At 48.3% G+C, this 19395-nt stretch overlaps 1 protein-coding gene across 3 annotated transcripts; it reads left to right on the top strand.

The window, feature by feature from the left end:
- The first annotated feature begins 754 nt into the window (after positions 1-754).
- On the top strand, positions 755-18595 carry Gjb2 (gap junction protein, beta 2). Of its 3 annotated transcripts, none has more exons than XM_017599765.3 (2): positions 755-897; positions 16430-18595. In XM_017599765.3, exon 2 carries the CDS (start codon positions 16452-16454, stop codon positions 17130-17132), a length of 681 nt encoding a protein of 226 aa, XP_017455254.1. In that variant the 5' UTR covers positions 755-897; positions 16430-16451; the 3' UTR covers positions 17133-18595. The 3 variants fall into 3 exon arrangements, with proteins under 3 accessions (XP_017455254.1, XP_038949485.1, NP_001004099.1); XM_039093557.2 differs by lacking the exon at positions 755-897 and adding an exon at positions 6791-6957; NM_001004099.2 differs by lacking the exon at positions 755-897 and adding an exon at positions 12619-12885.
- The last annotated feature ends 800 nt before the right edge of the window (positions 18596-19395 follow it).

The following is a 19395-nucleotide window of genomic DNA, read 5'->3' as shown; positions in this document are numbered from 1 at the left end:
CTGTCTCACTAGGAGTCAATTTTTCTGGTCAGAAAATATTGACTGAAGTTATTTCTATTTAGTCAGTTAGGGGTTCGTGGGGTTTTAGTGGTTTTGTCTGCACCCATGGGTGTTTCTGATCATTGGATTTCCTGTGTGCCCTCAACACAATGCTCTCTGGTGATCTCTCACTCAGAACTGCACGGTCAAGGGTCCTCCAGCTTCTAGTGTCTGCTGCTTGCCCTGGCCTCTGGGCGGTGCAGAAAGTCTAACCCTGGAATGTCCTTCCTGCCTTGTCTTCTTCTCAGCGGGTCCTCTGGACCAGTTCAAAGTCTGCACCGTGGCGACTCTCCCTCTGCCATAGGCAAGCTCACTCCCCCACACTCTCTCTTCCAATCTGCTCTTAAACTCTCTAGGCTTTCTGGAGTTCTCCCTGCTACTTCCGGGGTCCTCCTCTTGGAGCGGGGGAGCTGCTCCTTTGTCCCCCAACATGCTTCACATAATGAGAACCCCTAAACGTGTGTTGGATTGATCAGCACCGGGAATACCAATGCTTTTGTTCCCAAATTTTTGGCTGTCTATTGGGTAGGGGAGAAGGCTCATTAGCTTCCTTACCCTTACTGTAGGGGCTCCAAGACCAGTAAACAGCTTCCTGTCTGCCAGCACTGCCGTTGCCATGGTTTCTCCCACCCCCAAGGACTACTAGGTGAATGCTGATTGACAAACGGAGCTGGGCTGGCCAAGGGCTTTTCAGGCTGACTTGTGGGGGTGGGGAGGTTGGTGCTGTAAAAGAATGCCTTGAAACCACTCAGAGGGCAGGGCGCAGTGGGAGAACTGGGGCTCCACAGCCAAGAATCTCTTTAAAGATAATAACCAGGAGCAGAGACTCCATCATTCGTCACCCTCAGAAACGTGAAGGTACTTGTCAGCCCAGATCATTTCTACATATGATTTATTAGACAGGCAATAAGATAACCTTTCTCACTTTTCCTAATATTTTTGTGTATTTATGGACTCAGAATTTATGTGGCATTTTGACTTTTGGTTAGCACTAACCGTGTTGTAAGGAACTATTTAACTGTTTGCAATGCTACTCTCAGGCGCCACTGAGAGGCTAGTCTATTCAGAATTCATTTGTAAAGGTATTTTTATATCTTCTTTTATTTATATATTTATTTATTTTTCCTTTTTCTTTAATCCTACAGGTTCTTCACATATATATGTATATATGTATATTTATGTATGTGTATACATGTGTGTGTATATATATATATATTATAGATTCCCAGTTTAAGGGTTTTATGGGATTCCATAGTGTGAGGAGTGGGTCTCTATGTCTGTATCTGCTTCTCATGCCTTCTCTTGGGCTCTTTTCCTTCTGTGTGTTTTGTCCTCTTCCGATGTGTTAGCTTTTGTTTTATCTTATTACATTATATTTTATTATTATCCCTTAGAAGCCTGTGTGTCTTCTACTGAGTGACAGAAAGGGGGTGGATCCAGCTAGATGGGAGACATGGAGGAACTGGGAGGAGTAGAGGGAGGAGAAACCATAATCAATTTTCAATAAAAGAAAAAAACTTTAAAGAAATCAATACAACTAGAGGCTGGTCATCAGAGTCCATTCAATGTCTCATGCTCAGAAAGTGGGAGGGTAAATTGAACTTGTGGTTCATACCTGTAATCCTAGCACTTAGGAGGCTGAGGCAGGGGTATCAGGATTGGGCTAGAGAGTGAGTTCTGGACTCACCTAGGCAAGAAAAGGGAAAAGAGAAACTCAGAGGGGAATGCATGTTGCTTTTGGGGCCTCTGAATAGCCCCAGGAGAGGGGGCTTCCTAGCAGCCAAGGGTTGGGGTTTGAGCTGGTTGTGGTGCAGTGCGTGTGCCTACAATCCCAGCGCTGGCAGACAGTGGTCCGAGGGCAGCTTGGCCTAGAGAGGGAAGTCATGTCCCAAAAACATTAGTATTTGAGTCAGAGATAATCATGGCTAAAACTGTGTCACAACTGCTCAGCCATGGACCAGATGCACAGGATCTGTGACTTTCTCTGGGGAAGGGTCAAGGTCTTAAGGGTCCTCTAAGGCACCTCTTTCAACCCTGTTTTGGTTTCAACTGAAGTGGCTCAAAAACAATGGAGTGGGCTGGAGAGATGGCTCAGCGGTTAAGAGCACTGACTGCTCTTCCAGAGGTCCTGACTTCAATTCCCAGCAACCACATGGTGGCTCACAACCATCTGTAATGGGATCTTATGCCCTCTTCTGGTGTGTCTGAAGACAGCTACAGTGTACTTATATATAATAAATAAATCTTTAATTAAAAAAGAAGGGACAAAGAATGGGAACAAACTAAAATTTAAAAAAACAAAAACAACAACAACAACAAAAAAAACAAAAACAAAAACAAAAAACAATGGAGCTCTATTACTCAAAGCCTGGAGACTTCGTGGTCCAAGATAAGGCACCCACGGATTTCCCTTGGCGTCCAGTGAGGAACCATCTCTTACTTCAGACAGTGGTTTGTGCCTGTGCCCTCATGGACATGAGGGATGGAGTGAGCTCTCTCCGCTCTCTTATGAGGACTTCTTTCCATTCCATCACCTCCTAAAACCATTGAGCAGGATTTCAACATGTGAGTCCAGTCACCGGATCACACGAGTCACATGCACACAGATACTGGCCAGAGGCTCCCAGGTCTACGATCAGAATGCCTAATCTCACAGCCCAGAAATTCCCAAGCTCCTTAGGTCATCCCTGCACTTGCTCTGTATAGAGTGAGACACCTACAGTTTCCAGTAAGTTCTGTAAAACAGCTGCCACTCTGGAAATCCGTCTTGTTCAGCCATGGGATAATAAAAACAACTGTTTGAACACTAAAACGGTTCAGGTCTTTATAGCTCAATGGGCTCAAAAAGGGAGTTTGGTCTTTCACAACTTGTCCCCTTCAAGGAGGGGTTCTGGGGGTATAAAATCACCAATCCCCTAGAAGAGCCTCCCACCCCACAGCTACGCCTCTAGCATTACGATGGTGACCTCCAGAGGTCAGTGAGTCATCCTCTCCAGCAAACCCACACTGGGCCATGCTCTCTTCCCGAGTGAGGCCACACTGTGACCGTCTGCTGAGTTCCCCTGGGTCTCCCTCCTTCTTTTATCCACTCATTTTACTCCAATCCGTGTCCTTTGCTGCCCTGGCCCTCGTGGCTTCTATGCCAGAAGCCTGCTTTGTTTTTAGGGCTATCTTCTTTCTCTTTCTTTCAGAATGTTCTCTCTTATCTCCTCTGGTACCACAAAAGGTCAGGAGGCAAACTCATCCCCAGGTGAGAACCAAGTGTCCCCATTTGCTCTGGGCCTTCACCATAAATTGGTCCAACCCCACAGTTGTGTGGTTATTTGAATACAAGGTCTCTTTCCAATCAGTCTCTCCTCCCAGGATAGAGGCAGGGAGAGAGCTCTGGCCCAGTAATGACTTCATCCAACCAGGATTCCCTCCGTTATACCAAGGGATCTTTTCTTCAAGAGCCCACCATGATGCCGTACCAGGTGTTATCCCTATGTGGAAGATTCAACCTCAACAACAGGGTCAGAGAGCCAGGCTGTTCTGCCTATGGCCGTCAAGTTGACAAGAGGAAGGACCAGAGAAGGACAGGAGGTAGAGATATGGTGAAAGGCACAGACAGCCTGCCTCGGTTGTCTTATCAAAAACATTCCAATGTGTTGTTTTATGGTTTGCCCTCAAATACTACATCCCAGTATGCTGACCTGGGGAGAAATAACCTGCTAGGTGACTCAGAGCCTGCCCAAGGATACTTTCCTTCCCAGTCTGATTGCGTGTGACCATCTCCTGATCCGTTATCAGAGGTCCATTGCTATTTCTCGCCTGTCAACACATATGCCTTAGGATCCTGTGACGCCAATCTAAACCCTTTTATCTTTACTGCCTGTTTACACCAACACTGAGTTTCAGTTGTTCTTTGTGTGAAGCTTCTTATGGTCTCCGGTCTCATCCGTGTCTGAGCTAGGTAGAGTATTGCTCAAGACATACCTGTGGTCAACTCTAACTCGATTGGTTCCAGAACTCAAACGCCGAGAAACTCTTTCATTTCCGTTTTCCAGCCATACATCAACTGCCACTTTTAGAGTCAACTGGGAGAAGGTGTGATATCAAAGTGCAGATGTCATCCCTGCCTTTAGTCAGGTTTCTGTCTCTGTCACAAAATACCTGAGAAAGGTTAAAGGGAGGAGAAGCTTTGGGGGCTTCATGGTTGGTGTTTTGGAGTTTTTATCAGCAGGGATATTAAGTATGATTCCTCATATCTGCACATCGTGTCTTTGGACCATATTTACATGGCCCTTAGCTTCTCTCTGTCCCTGTCACTCCCGATCCTCTTCCGTTTTTAGCTAGTTCTTCCTTCTACTTTCATGCCAGGTTCTGGGTGGTTTTTCTTTGAAGAAGGGTTACTGCTGTTGTCATTGTCATTGTCGCCGTCGTCGTTGTCGTCTCCACATGTGAACAAATGAATTCCATTAGCATTACTTACGGGAATATAGCTGTAGGTTTATAAGGTCTCATGAGCATAGGAAACTCACCAGTAGCTACTCCACTAATGAAAATGCCTCTCCTTCACTCACCAACCACTAACTGCCATGAATCCTCAGGGAGGGAAGAGAAGTTTTAACCAGTTTTAACCAGTTTTAACCAGTTGGCTGCAATGCAAGCAGAGCATCGAGGTGCTGAGCATTGGACATTCTTGGGTGCCAGGAAGCGGGGAGGGAGGGAGGGAAGGAGAGAGAGAGAGAGAGAGAGAGAGAGAGAGAGAGAGAGAGAGAGAGCGCTCATCAATCCAGTGAGGAGACTGGCTAGCTCATTTGAGCTCCAGGGTTCTGCCTTCTCCCCGCACTTGCTCTGGATTAGACATCCGATGCCACCAGCAGTATTTCACAGGCGCCGTGGATCCCATTTAGGCCCTCCTGCTTCCATGGTCACTTTGCCAACTGAGCCACTGACTCTGCCGAGCTCTCTGATTCTTAACTTTGTTTCTAGTCTGGTCGAAAGGATAGATTGGTAACACGTGTTTATAAAACCCAGGATTCGGGAGGCAGAAGCTGTAGAGGGATGCACTGTAAGTTCAAGGTCAGCCTGGTCTACTCAGTGAGTTCCAGGTAGTCGGGGATGCCACAGCGAGGCTTCATCTTAGGGGGAAAGCAGGAAAGCATGGGAGAGAGCAGAAAGTGTCTTCATGCACTTCTGCAATGAGATAAGCATGAAACATCTGCATGGGTAGGAATACTCAATTCTGCATAAATGATTAGCACACTGTTCTGCATTGCTGTATACCCAGAGATCCCTTCACGTGTGTGTGTGTGTGTGTGTGTTCGTGTTTCTATCACTTACACAATCTCAACAGCCGTTACATCTGCAACATCTTTTCCTTTGATAAATCATAGGCAAAAAAAAACAAAAAAATAAAATAAAAAATAAAAACAGAGGGAAACAAAAGTAGCAAGAGACCAGTCATAGTGGCGCACACCTTTAATCCCAGCACGGGGGAGGCAGAAGCAAGAGAATATGAGTTTGAGGCCAGCCTGGTCTACACAGAGAGTTCTTGAACATCCATGGCTACATAGAGAAACCCTGTCTCAAAAAAATAAAAACGAAATCATAATCAAAATCTGAGCAGCCTAGTAGACTGCATGCTGGTCGTGGAATTGTCAGAAAAGTGAAGGATCTCTTCCTCGGCTATGCCGAGGCTCTGCAAACCCATCAGCACCATTCCCATGCCTGTAGGCTACATGTAAACCGGATCTCCAAACCAGCAGCAGCAGCAGCAGCAGCAGCAGCAGCAGCAGCACAGCAGCAGCAGCAGCACAGCAGCAGCACAGCAGCAGCACAGCAGCAGCAGCAGCACAGCAGCAGCAGCACAGCAGCACAGCAGCAGCAGCAGCAGCAGCACAGCAGCAGCACAGCAGCACAGCAGCAGCAGCAGCAGCACAGCAGCACAGCAGCAGCAGCAGCAGCAGCACAGCAGCAGCAGCACAGCAGCAGCACAGCAGCAGCACAGCAGCAGCAGCACAGCAGCAGCACAGCAGCAGCACAGCAGCAGCACAGCAGCAGCAGCAGCAGCACAGCAGCAGCACAGCAGCAGCACAGCAGCAGCAGCAGCACAGCAGCAGCAGCACAGCAGCAGCACAGCAGCAGCACAGCAGCAGCAGCACAGCAGCACAGCAGCAGCAGCAGCAGCAGCACAGCAGCAGCAGCACAGCAGCAGCACAGCAGCAGCAGCACAGCAGCAGCAGCACAGCAGCAGCACAGCAGCAGCACAGCAGCAGCAGCACAGCAGCAGCACAGCAGCAGCACAGCAGCAGCACAGCAGCAGCAGCAGCACAGCAGCAGCACAGCAGCAGCACAGCAGCAGCAGCAGCACAGCAGCAGCAGCACAGCAGCAGCACAGCAGCAGCAGCAGCAGCAGCACAGCAGCAGCACAGCAGCACAGCAGCAGCAGCAGCAGCACAGCAGCACAGCAGCAGCAGCAGCAGCAGCACAGCAGCAGCAGCACAGCAGCAGCACAGCAGCAGCAGCACAGCAGCAGCAGCACAGCAGCAGCACAGCAGCAGCACAGCAGCAGCAGCACAGCAGCAGCACAGCAGCAGCACAGCAGCAGCACAGCAGCAGCAGCAGCAGCACAGCAGCAGCACAGCAGCAGCACAGCAGCAGCAGCAGCACAGCAGCAGCAGCACAGCAGCAGCACAGCAGCAGCACAGCAGCAGCAGCACAGCAGCACAACAGCAGCAGCAGCAGCAGCAGCACAGCAGCAGCAGCAGCAGCAGCAGCAGCCTAGCACCCTACACCTCTCACCAATACATTCATTTCAAGTCCAGGAGATGGTGCAATGCTTCAACCTTTGCTGTCTCTTCTCAGAGTCCAATGATCCAGTACAAACTTTCCCATTGAAAGCATCAAGGAGAGGTGGGGAGGACGATCCAGTGGGTAAGTTACTTTCCGTGTAAGCATAAAGACCCACCTCTGGCTCCCCAGGAAGCCCCAGTGCTCCCACAGCAAAGCAGGGACAGGAGAATTCCTGGAAGCTTGCTGAGCCGTCTGTCTGTCTCTAACGAGGTAGAAGGCAAGGACGGAAACTAAGGTGTTCTTTTTACTCCCACCTCCAACACAACTGTGTCACATGTATACCTACACACACACACACACACACACACACACACACACACACACACGAGTGTGCATATATACGCATGCACACATCATACATATGCACATTCCCACGCCGTTCTTTACATAAATCCACTAAAATGACTGATAGGCGACAGTGCTATTTACAAAAGCTCTAATTATACTCTTTTTTATTTAGTAAAAGACCTAAAAGCGAGGCGTGGTGACACATGCCTTTAATCTCAGCATGAGAAGGCAGAGGCAGGTGGATCTCTGTGAGTTCTAGGCCAGCTTGGTCTGCATAGCAAGTTCCAGGCTAGCCCTGATTTAAAAAAAAAAAAAAAAAGAAAGGAAGAAAGGAGGGGGGATGGGGTGGGGGAGAGAAGGACATAGCCCCAGATGTTGCTATTGCTTTCAGCTCAGAATGGGGAGTCCTGGGGAACGAGGTCTAGTAATAGACCTTTCCAACCTCTGTCCATCCACAATGCGTCATAATACAGCTTGCCAGCCTGGAGCCTGTTGGAATTGCCAACTGCGAGCTTAAGGCACAGCAGAGATGACATTTAGACATTTAGAGGCCCCGTGTCTCTCCTCTGTGTTAGAAGCCTCTTCACCTGCAGTCACTGTGACAGATCTTGTCACTCTGGAAATGGAACGGAACGGTGGCTTTCCACATTTGCTTGTGGAAGAGTCTGACAGCAAGAAGAAGTGGCCTTTACACTGGAGCTGGGAGTCCGTATGTGCAAATATCTCACGAAGCATTGCTCGCCCCTGTTAAGAGCAATACATTCTGACAGTCCCTCTCCGTTTAAATGTTTCATGTCTGCTTAAGGACGAAGAGGGGGGATGGGAAATAGGAAGGGGGAGAGGGTAGGAAGAAATAAATTTATTTCCCAGCCTACTCAGGAGATCAAGAGGGCAATACTAAACTAGAAAAATATATGTTTAAACATCTTTAAAAAAAAAAAAAAAAAGATGTTCTCCCAGTCCAGGGCCTTTGAGCGAGTCTTAATAGTGCCATCTACTGTGCATTCTGGGTATTGCAAGCATTGGGGATTTGGTTTCTTTGTTTTTGTTGTTCTGTGGCCCTGAGATTTAGTTTCCCCCCTTTTCTTTTAAGAACAACCTCCCCTGCCAACCCCTGCAAGTGGAGATGCTTCCCAAACAGTTTAAGAAGAGGTTTACGTGAATACCTATCACATACCTTCTATCCTGAATCTTAAGACCAAGTATTTCACATTCAGTCCTCAAAAGGGGGATCTGCTGATTGCAGAACACACTGTAACTAGGGCCTCGGGGACAAAAGCCTAACCATAGTCAGTGGTTCCCAGGAAACAAATCTTAAATCCAGAGCACTGTAGACAAGTGCTTCACACTGAATTACTATTGTCTATCAAATATAATATAACAAAGAACCAATAATCCATTATCAATCCTGACTATACTTTTGTTCTGCAATAGAACTTTTGGGGGGGGGTTCTCCTCAGCCTCCACCAGCTTTCTCCAAAAACAATTAAAAATAACATAGGGCACAATACCATTGTCGCAAAAATTAGAATACAGAAATCCCATCAGCTCTCTGTGAATAATGGAGTTTCCATGCTGCCTAGCCACTGTAACACACAGAATTTAATATTCAGTAGAAAAGAATGTTTCCTGCTAGCCAGCAAGGGCAGCTATTTTGTTTCACTTCAGAGTAATCTATGTGTGTTTCTGACACAATCATGTTGGGAAGAGTCTTTGTCATTCCTCCACAGTCTGTTTAAATAACCACAGAAGAGGCACAGAGTGTGCCGGCAAGAGTCCGTGCTCATCCAGCCCTGCCACCGAGACAGACCTCTTCCACCTTGTGCGTGCAGCTGAGACACGGCCACTTGGGTTTCACCAGAACACCTTATGCACCAAAACTTAAGAAAAGAAATGAAGAAACATCACCACCACTGATGGCAGGCTGCTGCTGCTAGAAAGTTAGGGACTTAGATGTCTTTCATTTGGAAGAGGTTTAAATAGATGGAAGTCTGCAATGCCTTCTGGTTTTGCCCTGGATATAACAGCTGGTTTCTTCTCCCTAAATGGTTTCGGACTGATAAGTTTTAGAAAGCATAGAGATGGGTTTGACTGGGGGATGAATCAAGACACCACTTCAGAGGCACAGCCTGCGATGCCAGCGCTAAAGTCCCAGGGCAGAAGCAATAATTCACACCATCCTTGGCCATACAGGGAGGTCAAGGCCAGCCTGGGCTGGAGAAGCTGACTCAAAACAAACAAAACAACAACAGAAGTTGTGGTGAAAGCGCATCCCATTTAATAATCACCCACACAGACTGGCAGAGCCCAGGGAAGCCATTTCGGCCATGACATTACATTATCAAGTGTAAGGCATTATTAACTATCCAAGGAAGCCAGAGGCCTTCGGTTCCCAACGGCTATTTTGGGAAGAGTTGAATATGATTTATTAATCATGCCCATAGGATTAGTGGTTCAATAGCAAACTCAGGAAAAGAGTATGGAACCCAAAGGGCTGACAACTCTCCCGGAGGCCATCGATGGGCCCATCTTGCTTGAAAACTCATCAAGTAATAGGACAGGGGTTCCAGACACTCACAAGCCTTTTCTTGTTCTGAAACATTCTCTGCCCTCACCTACATTTGTTTTATGAGTCAGGAATGCGAGACTTTTTTTTAATGTGTGTTCGGAGTAAACTTCCCAGGATTCCAGAGATGGCCCCAGAAGGGAGCTGGCAAGCAGTCATCCATCAAAATGGCAGGCTGTACAATTTTATATATGTGTATATGTGTAAATACATACATATATATATATTAAAACACAACTATAGAATTAAGATTAATTCTTAATTCTAGTAGCCCAAACATTAGCCGTTTCACCTCATAAGGGCTTTCAGGATCATCAGGAAAGTTCAGCTGATGAACTAGGGTCTTTGTTCTCAGTTCTGACCAGAGCAAAGCAGCCCTTGCCTGTCTGGCCACGTGGACATGGCAAGGTGCTGTGGTCAGGGATCCTCACTGGTTAATCATCAAAAGTTGCTTCACAGGCCCCTGCTTACCCCTCACCACATCTGGCCTTGCTGTTCCCTTCATTCCCTGCCAACCTAAAAGATGCCAGGGGACTCTGCTTAAAGACAAATTAAAACCTATTCTCTATCTGGTTAGTTTCTGCACATGACTGAGACAAGGGCGAGCGGGTCCACTGCAGGTCTATGAGCTCCCCCTGTTCTCTTCCTGCTGTGTTGCTGGAGCTGAGCTTCTCGGGGGTCCAAGTGTTGAAAGAGGAAGACATGGGGAGCTGGGATGAGAAGAAGACTGTGGTTCAATTCCAAGGCTCACTTTATCAAGGGAATACAGGGTACACAAATTCTTTTTTACGACCCGATGTACAACTTGCCTCATTTGAAGAGAATCTCAATCAAACCGTTCCCAGCTCTTTTCTAGCTTCCTCTCTCCTCCGTCTCCTCCCCTCTTCTTGCCTCTCCCCTCTCCTCCTCTGGGGTATGCGCGTACACAAATAAATTTAACATTTCTCGCCCCAGAGGAGCCTCTGGTCTAGTTGGGAAGGAAACATAACACACAGAAACAAGGAGTGGCTGGAACAGAGGAGGAGATGAACTCTAAATCCTAATATTCCCAGCAGCTGTGACCATCAGCCATTATGCAAATCTGTGGAAGCAAGTTGGGGAACTAGACGCTGAACCTATAATCATAACGTGAGCACTAAACCTCGGGAGAAATTGTTCAACAGGGAAAGTGAATCAGTTCTGATCTCCAACCTATCTTTTACCAGTCAGCTTCCTACAGTGATTCTAGAAGTTTCTTTCATTCGCACCTAACAGGAGCTCCATGACTGAAAACAGTGCTACCCATGAGAAGCTAAAGGTGCCGACATGCTTTTACCCCTTGCTGGCTGCTACCGCCCTCATCGATTCATCTCCAGATGTGCTCAGGCCAAGGGAGTTGTACCACCCCATCTGGCTTGGCCAGTTATTCCTCACAAGCTGATTCAGCAGTCTCTCTCTGAAGGGCTGTTCAAGGATCTGAGGCTCTCTTCCTTAGAGGCACTCCCTCTTAGATTAAAACTTACAGTTAGAAAGGACGTGGGGGTAGGAGCGTCCGTGTGTGCAAAACCCTCCTCTGCCCAAGCAAGAGCAGTCAGGTCTGCCCATGGCAGTGAGCCAGTTTTGCAAGGAAAAGCATTTACCTTCAGCTACCGTCGTTTTCATTGAAAGCCATTCCTCAGACCAGATGGGCCTTGTCAGAATGAATCACTGTCTCTTCACTTCGTCTAAACCTGATCTGAAGAAACTTTGTGAGGATGCGCCGTTTGCATCCCAAACCTGGCCGCAAGGACTCAGATTGCAAGTAACTGAGTAGGGTGAAGTTAGCTGGCCTAGGTATCCCCAAACGTAGCTTGCTCTTGTGAAGTCTTTGTAATGCCACCTGCCTCTCAAAACTATGCAGACAGCCAAGCGATGTGAACACTGGGCCCTCATAACCCACAGCCAGCTTGGTGGAGAGAGAACTGAGTGGTAAACTCAGGTTGCCCGGATTCTTCCCAGCAGCCTGGACTCCAAGAGGGATGGGCTTGCCTAATCTCTTCTGCTCTTTCCGACCTCCCCATTACAATCAACCTCCCACCCGAGAATCTGGGGGCCCCTTCCTTGCAATGATCTCAGTTGTGGAAAAGAGGACACGGAGAGCGGGTCACAGGCAGAGAACCCTCCAAAGACTGTGGCATGTCCACTTCCAGGCCATCCCTGGAGACTCACCTCTCCATTTTCTCCTGACCTAGCCCCTGGCACCCTGTTCAAAGTGATCGAATTAAATCGGGAAATCGGGGAAATAGAAGACAGAATTTGGCCAGCCCCGGCGGCGCCCTCTGTTAGTCCGCCATGAACCCAAATTCTAGATACCTCGGCTCACTGCACTGCGGGTCCCCTAAGGAAAAGGAGCCTCCTGTGCGATACTGGAAGCTGCTGGCCTACACAAAACTGGAATGTCCATTTATCTAATATATAAAATGTATATTACTACAGCGAAGCTCCGAACGGAACGGCATGCTTTCCACTAGTGAGAGTTTTAATAACGACATCAATTCTCTTTCAACACCACCCGCCCCCCTTAAAAGCCAGGAACTGGGTCTTGGAGCTTTGCGACCCGCGTCTTTGGTGAGACACAGAGTCTGCAGGCTCCATTCAGGCTGCGCTCAGGACGGGACACTGGGAGAGCCTTGAGCTCAAAGAGAGCTGGGGGTGGGGTAGGGTGGAGTGGGGTGGGGAGTGACTTAGGCTCCAGGAGAGCTCGCGGCTCGCGGGCTCTGACGGCTCTGGGTGCCGGGAGAGCTCCGCCCGCGGCGCTGGGGGTGGCGGGCTACTGGGAGCCGCCTCCTCTGCAACTTTCTCAATCGCTCCAGGGTGAGAGAGGCGGGGTGAGGGGTTCAGTTAAAAGGCGCCACGGCCAACAGGTGTCCAAGATCGCAGCGCGCGGCGCGCTCCGCTCTCCCAACTCGCAGCCAGTCGGCGGCGCTCCCGCCTACTGAGCGCAGCCTCCACCAGGATCCGCGGGGACCAGCTCGGGATCAGCCGGCGACCCACTTCTGACCAACCCAGGAGCGGCCCGATACCCACTCCCGACCAACCCGCGACCGACCCAGGGACCCACTCCGGACCTGCTCCTTACAGGGGACAGCGCCTCGCCGCTTCCCGCCGCCCAGCGCCGCACGCTCCTCGGGACACAGGTGCGACCGCCAATCCGCGCCACCGAGTCACATTGGTGTAGCCCGCCCCTGGTCGCGACGCCCCACGGCGGCTGGGGCGCGAGACTCAGCCACTAGGGACGCGTGGGGTGCGAGGAGGGGTGCGGGCCGCTGCGGTCCTGGGAAACCGAGGGCCGAACGCGCCGCGCCGTCTCCACGGGCCACCGCCACCCGCGCATAGGGACCCGAGTCGTGAACGCGTTTCTGCGGCTGGAGGCGTCTGGCCGGGCTCCGGGTTGGAGCCCGCTGCTCTTGCCGCCGCGCACAGCCTGAACCGGGAGGTCCCGCACAGCGCGGAGTGGGGAGGGACGCGGGGACCAGGCTGTTCCGCGCGCGACTGAGACGTGTCGCCAGTGTTCCTTTGCTAGAATTTTCCCGAGGCCTCCTGGCTGCGTTGTCTGCTGCCATTGAAAGTTTTTAACTAACCGAAAGCTTAGCAGGAAAACTCGGTTTCATTTGTTAAGCAGGAGGCTTCCGTGGGAAGACACTGACCTTTACCACCTGAAGCACTGGGGTGACGTGGGCAACGGCCCAAAACGCGCGTCCGTAGCCGCTCCCGCGAGCTGGGGAACCCCAGCCTGCACTCGGGTGGAGATTTTGATTGCCTTTTCTCATTTTTTTTTTAAATGCTTTTTAAGGATTTGCGTCCAGGCGGGACGCTGCAGCTGGAAGGGAAGCTTCCAGGCAGGGGTTCGGAGACGTTGTGCTGCCGAGAAACGTGTCCCTTAGTTAGGACTCTTGCATCAGCCCCTCGGTGCTGCCACACTGGAAGGGAGCATAAGCCTAGATGGGACCAATTGCTCGGGTCCATGAGACTGTCCTGAGAAGCCTGGCACAGTCATGGCTCCCTTTACCCCGGAGTCCTTTGGAAACTATGGGCTGAGCTAGTCAATTGTGAGAAGGGTGGAGGGTGAGGTGGGGTCAGCAAATGAGGTGTTCCACCAGCTCCCCGAACTGTCTGTCCTTCAAGGCAAACAAGGGTCATATATACAATACATATTATAAAGGAGAAGCTCCCTTTTTCTTAGGAGAATTGAGTCACGGATTCAAGGCAATCTGTAGGTGGCCCAGGCCAAATGGGGACCTGCATGTGACCTCCTAGTCCTAAGGCCAGCTTGGAAATCACCTCCTACACCACAGTTGAATATTGACGATTTCACCTGCTGGCTTAGTACTCCTAACCCTTTGTGAGGTCAAATTTTAACCTCTTCCTCCTCTTAGAAAGGCCATTTAAGACAAGCAGCTGCAGTTAGATATGCCGGGAGCCACAGCTATGACCCAGCTACCTGGTTTTCTTTTGGAGTGTTTGGGTTTTGGGGGGGGGGTTTGTTTGTTTGTTTGTTTGTTTGTTTTCTTCTCGGCCTTGTTTGTTCAATTCGGCTACCTCTTTCCCGGTTTTGATTTGTTTTTGGTTTGTTTTTTATTTGTTTTGGTTCTTTCCCGTTTTTGATTTGCTTTTTAAATTTGTTTTGGTTCTATTCTGTTTTTGTCTTTTTTTTGGTGTTTGTTTCTTGAGCCAGGGTCTTGCTCTACAGAAAAGTTTTCCTCCAGTTAGCACAATCCTCCTGCCTCAGCCTCCAGAGTTCTGCTACTATAGATGCACCCCCCCCCCCCGCGCCGTGTTGTCTAACCCCAGCTGCATGGATTTAGAAGCCAACCCGGGTAACACAGCAAACTCAACAAATACTTTAAAGTCATTTCCTAAACAAGTGCAAAGTTTACGCAGAAGTTGATTTTTTTCTTCTGTGTTGATAATAATTGGCTAGTCTGTGGATGCTATAGGCAGGCGAGGGTTCATGCCTCAGCGATCCTCCAGCTCTGTATTTGGGGTCAGGTGTGTGGATGTTTATTTCCATGTCCTGATCTCCACTCAGCAGAGGGGGGCAGGAAGAACAGAAGGTCTAATTCCAATCAGATTGTTTTGTTAAACTTGGAACACCGTTGCTTTTCAATCCTTCTGCTCTTGGGGGCAGACCACATGGAGCTGCGAGACCGTTCAAAGGACAACCAGCTTCCCTAAGGGCCTCTGACAGTCTAGGTATAAATGGGTCACGGCTGAACCTGCCGAGCCACTGTTTCTCTCGGTCACGTTTCTGTTTTCCAAATTGGATTGGACTTGCTGTCCCACCTGTGTGTGTCAGCTTCCCTTAACTTCAGAGTTGAGTGGGCTCAGCAAGTACGGTGCTCTGCCACAGCCACTGTGGGCAAGGGGAGACTTCTCTCTGTGCCTGCTTTTGAGTCTCTTGGGAAACAGGATGTAACTTTTGCTAAGCAGGAGGATAGGATGCTTTTAAGAGCCAGAGGATTCATTACAGCTTGGAAGGGGTGGAAGCGAGTGAGTCAGGACCGCGGGGAGGGTGGAATTTACTCAAAAGAGGGGTTGATTGTGACAGACGAGTTGTAGCTATGAATCAGTGAGGAAGGTTCCCGCCCTGAAATAGATGAAATAGAAGGTCATTGGCTCATGGAAGCTCAGTCAGGACACAGACAATGTACACTGTGTCACCCAAGGCAATATACACTGTGGTGCCACCCAAGGCAAAAAAGCCCCATCCGGTGGCTCCTGGGATGAACCACTGAACTAAATTTCCCATCATTTTTCATCATATATTTATTTTAGAATCACTTCAAGGTTAAAACCGTAGTCCACAGTGCAACGCTCACTTGCAACACATATCAAAACAGACACGGAGCGTTAACCCAACAGTCCCAGCTCAATAATGGAATTCCCAGCCTGCGTGTACAAACCTAAGGGCAGACTCATTTCAGTGTCGTTGTTTGGTCGGTTTCTGTCCTTTTCTTGCCCTGTTCCTCTCACACAGAAGATGGAAGCAGGGCTTGTAGTGAAAGGTTAAGTTGGGGCGTCTCAAATGTAAATATAAACCATCAGTAATGACATATGGCTCTTGCCTCCCGAGCCCATAAATACTAAAGTATTTTAAACCAGTGGCTTCAGGCTAGAAACTACAGGGAAACAACACTGGGTCCTGTGGAATTTCACCCATTCCGCCCTAAGAACTGGGCAGCCATGCCTCTAAGGTGAGGTTGGCCAAAGCTTTTGTCTGTCACTGATACACTGAGTGCGATACACCGAGTGACCTGTATGGAAACTCGAACATACGAGGTGGGCTTAGCCAGAACTCGGTTTTGCCTTTATAGTAACAAGGACTCCGCTTTGGTGCACTCCATACCCACATCTTTATTATGTGCTAAAGACTAGGGGAATTAAGTCAGGTAAACAAACTTTTTCAAAATTAATTAATTTATTTATTCATTTATTTATTTATTTGAGAACTATACTAGAGAGCACACAGAAATATATGTTGGCGATGGTTTGGGAGCAACACACTTAACCCTATGGCAGAGTCAATTGCGTTGTCACCTATCCGCATCCTGGAGGAGGCAGCGTGTGCTGTGGTGTTTGCCCAGGGAAAGAGAGTTAAGAATACACACCCAGAACCAGAGATAGGACCCGTTTTCTGGCCAAATCAATGATTCCTGTTTTACATTTCTTTGTCTTCTCTAGTGCCAACCATCCAGAGGACAAGATGGATTGGGGCACACTACAGAGCATCCTCGGGGGTGTCAACAAGCACTCCACCAGCATTGGGAAAATCTGGCTCACTGTCCTCTTCATCTTCCGCATCATGATCCTCGTGGTGGCCGCGAAGGAGGTGTGGGGAGATGAGCAAGCCGATTTTGTTTGCAACACTCTCCAGCCTGGCTGTAAGAATGTGTGCTACGACCACTACTTCCCCATCTCTCACATCCGGCTCTGGGCTCTGCAGCTGATCATGGTGTCCACGCCGGCCCTCCTGGTAGCTATGCACGTGGCCTACCGGAGACACGAAAAGAAACGGAAGTTCATGAAGGGAGAGATAAAGAACGAGTTTAAGGACATCGAAGAGATCAAAACCCAGAAGGTCCGTATCGAAGGGTCCCTGTGGTGGACCTACACCACCAGCATCTTCTTCCGGGTCATCTTCGAAGCTGTCTTCATGTATGTCTTTTACATCATGTACAATGGCTTCTTCATGCAGCGTCTGGTGAAGTGTAACGCCTGGCCTTGTCCCAATACAGTGGACTGCTTCATTTCCAGGCCCACAGAAAAGACTGTCTTCACGGTGTTCATGATCTCTGTGTCTGGAATTTGCATCCTGCTAAACATCACAGAGCTGTGCTATCTGTTCATTAGGTATTGCTCAGGGAAGTCCAAAAGACCAGTCTAATGCATTGCCTGGCTGTTAAGCAAAGATGAGGGAGAGGATGAGGCAACCTGTGCTTAGTTATCAGAGTTCAGCTACCAGCATCTCCCGGGCAAACATTCCCACCTTAAATGCCGCCATTTGAAGTCCCCCGCAGGCCTCCCATGAAACTCCAGAAGCCTCCATGGGCCTCCCTTCCCCCAAAGCTCCCAAACAAAGGCCCAATTCTATGCCTGTATTAATGGGTTCTAAAGTTAGTTAGACCCCGTGCTGGTGTGACTATGCTTTAGGATACATTCACAGTTTAAACAAAGGGATCTCACATTGTTTCTCTTCCTCTGAGGACAGGAGACATGAGCCCAGTCCTGAGGAAGGTACAGAGAAAGTTCCTTCTTCCGGGTCCCCTTCCCCAAGTTGCCCCCAGTTAAGGGTAAAGAATCTTCGTTCTGTTATTTTCTTTCATAGTTTAAGTTTGCAACAATGGACAAAAGCTATTTAATGTTTCAAGCTAGCTGTGTCCTTTTTTTTTTTTTAAATGAAAACCTTAAAATGATAGGTTCTTTTGTTCTTAAAATGATCTGGAAAGCATTATACATTCCTCCTATTTCAGAGGTTCGGTTTGTGATGTGAGCATGGTGTATAACCAGATCTCACAAGGTCTTTAAAACGTTGGCCTTTTGGTTATGGGAAACCTGGGCTGTGGCTGAGAGCCCACCTACTGTATTCATCCTTGGTGTGCTGAGTACAGCCCGCAACAACGTTACAGCCTGTCTCAAATGAGACAAACTGGAAGCTTCTCGTGTTAGCTTCTGACAAGAAGAGGCCTTGATTAAAATTTTCAACCGTAATTTTGTGTAAGAGGCAGATAGGTTATGCCTACAACTGCCCCCTGCCATGAGCCTAACTCAGCCCCCCTCCACCCCCAGCTCGTCTACTCTGTAGCTGTGGGATGTGGCAGTCAGTATCAAAAGACTTCATGAGTTTGCTTGGGAATTTCACTGCCATGGTACAATTTAATGGTGCAGAAACAAGATGGGGTGGTTTTCAAAGAACCGATGAAACTTCTAGACTCTAAATCCTGTTGATTAAAACTGAGTTTTTCTACTTTGAATGTCTGTTTGCCTCCCTTTTCAGCATTGCCTTCTAAACTGGAAACAGAAATGTTGATATTTGGAAAAAATAGAAGAAACTAGTTTAGGTCAATGTGTAACTTTTCTAGGACAAGTTGAACCTTAGCATTGTCATTCTGCCTGATGTGTTGTCCACAAGATGACAGTCAACAAATCCAACAGGGGACACTTCTTCCTGCCAAGAATGTCGTTGGGAAGCCATTCTGTAACAATAAATAAGAGTTGTGGTTTCATGCTTGTCACTGATATAATTTTGTAAACTCCTAAATGTCATTTATTAAAATATGATTATTTTGTATACTTTAAAATTAAATAAGGTTTTTAATAGAATACCAAACTTTAATGATCAATAGTAAATTTTTCTGGCTTTGCTTTGTTTTTTGTCTTTAAGATGGAGCCTCACTCTGTCACCAGGCTGGCTTAGACCTGTCAGAAATCTGCCTGCCCCGGCTTCCCAAGGACTGGGATTAAAGGTGCACGCCACCATGCCCAACTATACTAATTTGTTACATATAGTTCATAGTTTATATCTTAAAACATTCCAGTAGTATATTCACATGTTACAACACCCACTGTTCTGGGATTCTACTCCAATTACAAAAAAATACCAGATGGCTAGAAAACTTGGTAAAGAGAGAGGGGACAGAACATTGCTGCCCAAATCCATGGCACTCTAAGAGGTTCAGTGAACCCCATTCTAAGGACTGTAAGGTCTGAGAGTCAGAGCACAGCATCAGAATGCTAAGCCCTGGTGACAGGATCAGTCCGGTTTCTAGAAGAATCGGGAACTCACGGTTTACAAGGTTCTTAGGCTCAGTGTGTAATCAGTGCTAAAACACCTGTCTCCATGACTGAGTCCCCATTCATGTGGAATACCAGTATCACAAAAAAAATCAATAAATAATATTCTTTATATTTAAAAAGTAAAACATCTCCCACTGGGAAGACCACAACATGAGAGCCATCCTCTGCGGAACTTCCCAAGATTTTTTGTGTGTCTAGAAGCATGTGGCCCATGGATGGCATTATGTTTCCTCAATGTCTATTCCCATGGGACATACCTGTCCCAGGTAAGTGACTGCCTTTACACAGCTCTCTCCTGGATGCCACCAACACTTTCATCCTTTAAGCTTCACATTGAGGCCATCAAAGCATTT

Source organism: Rattus norvegicus, chromosome 15 (genome assembly GCF_036323735.1).
Source record: "Rattus norvegicus strain BN/NHsdMcwi chromosome 15, GRCr8, whole genome shotgun sequence".
Classification (NCBI taxonomy): Eukaryota; Metazoa; Chordata; class Mammalia; order Rodentia; family Muridae; genus Rattus; species Rattus norvegicus.
The sequence above is the reverse complement of the archived record's forward strand: the minus strand, read 5'-3'. Positions and strand labels throughout refer to the sequence as shown.

Coding starts and splice junctions, on each gene's coding strand:
- Gjb2 (XM_017599765.3), top strand. CDS start 16,452: ATGGATTGGGGCACACTACAGAGCATCCTCGGGGGTGTCAACAAGCAC.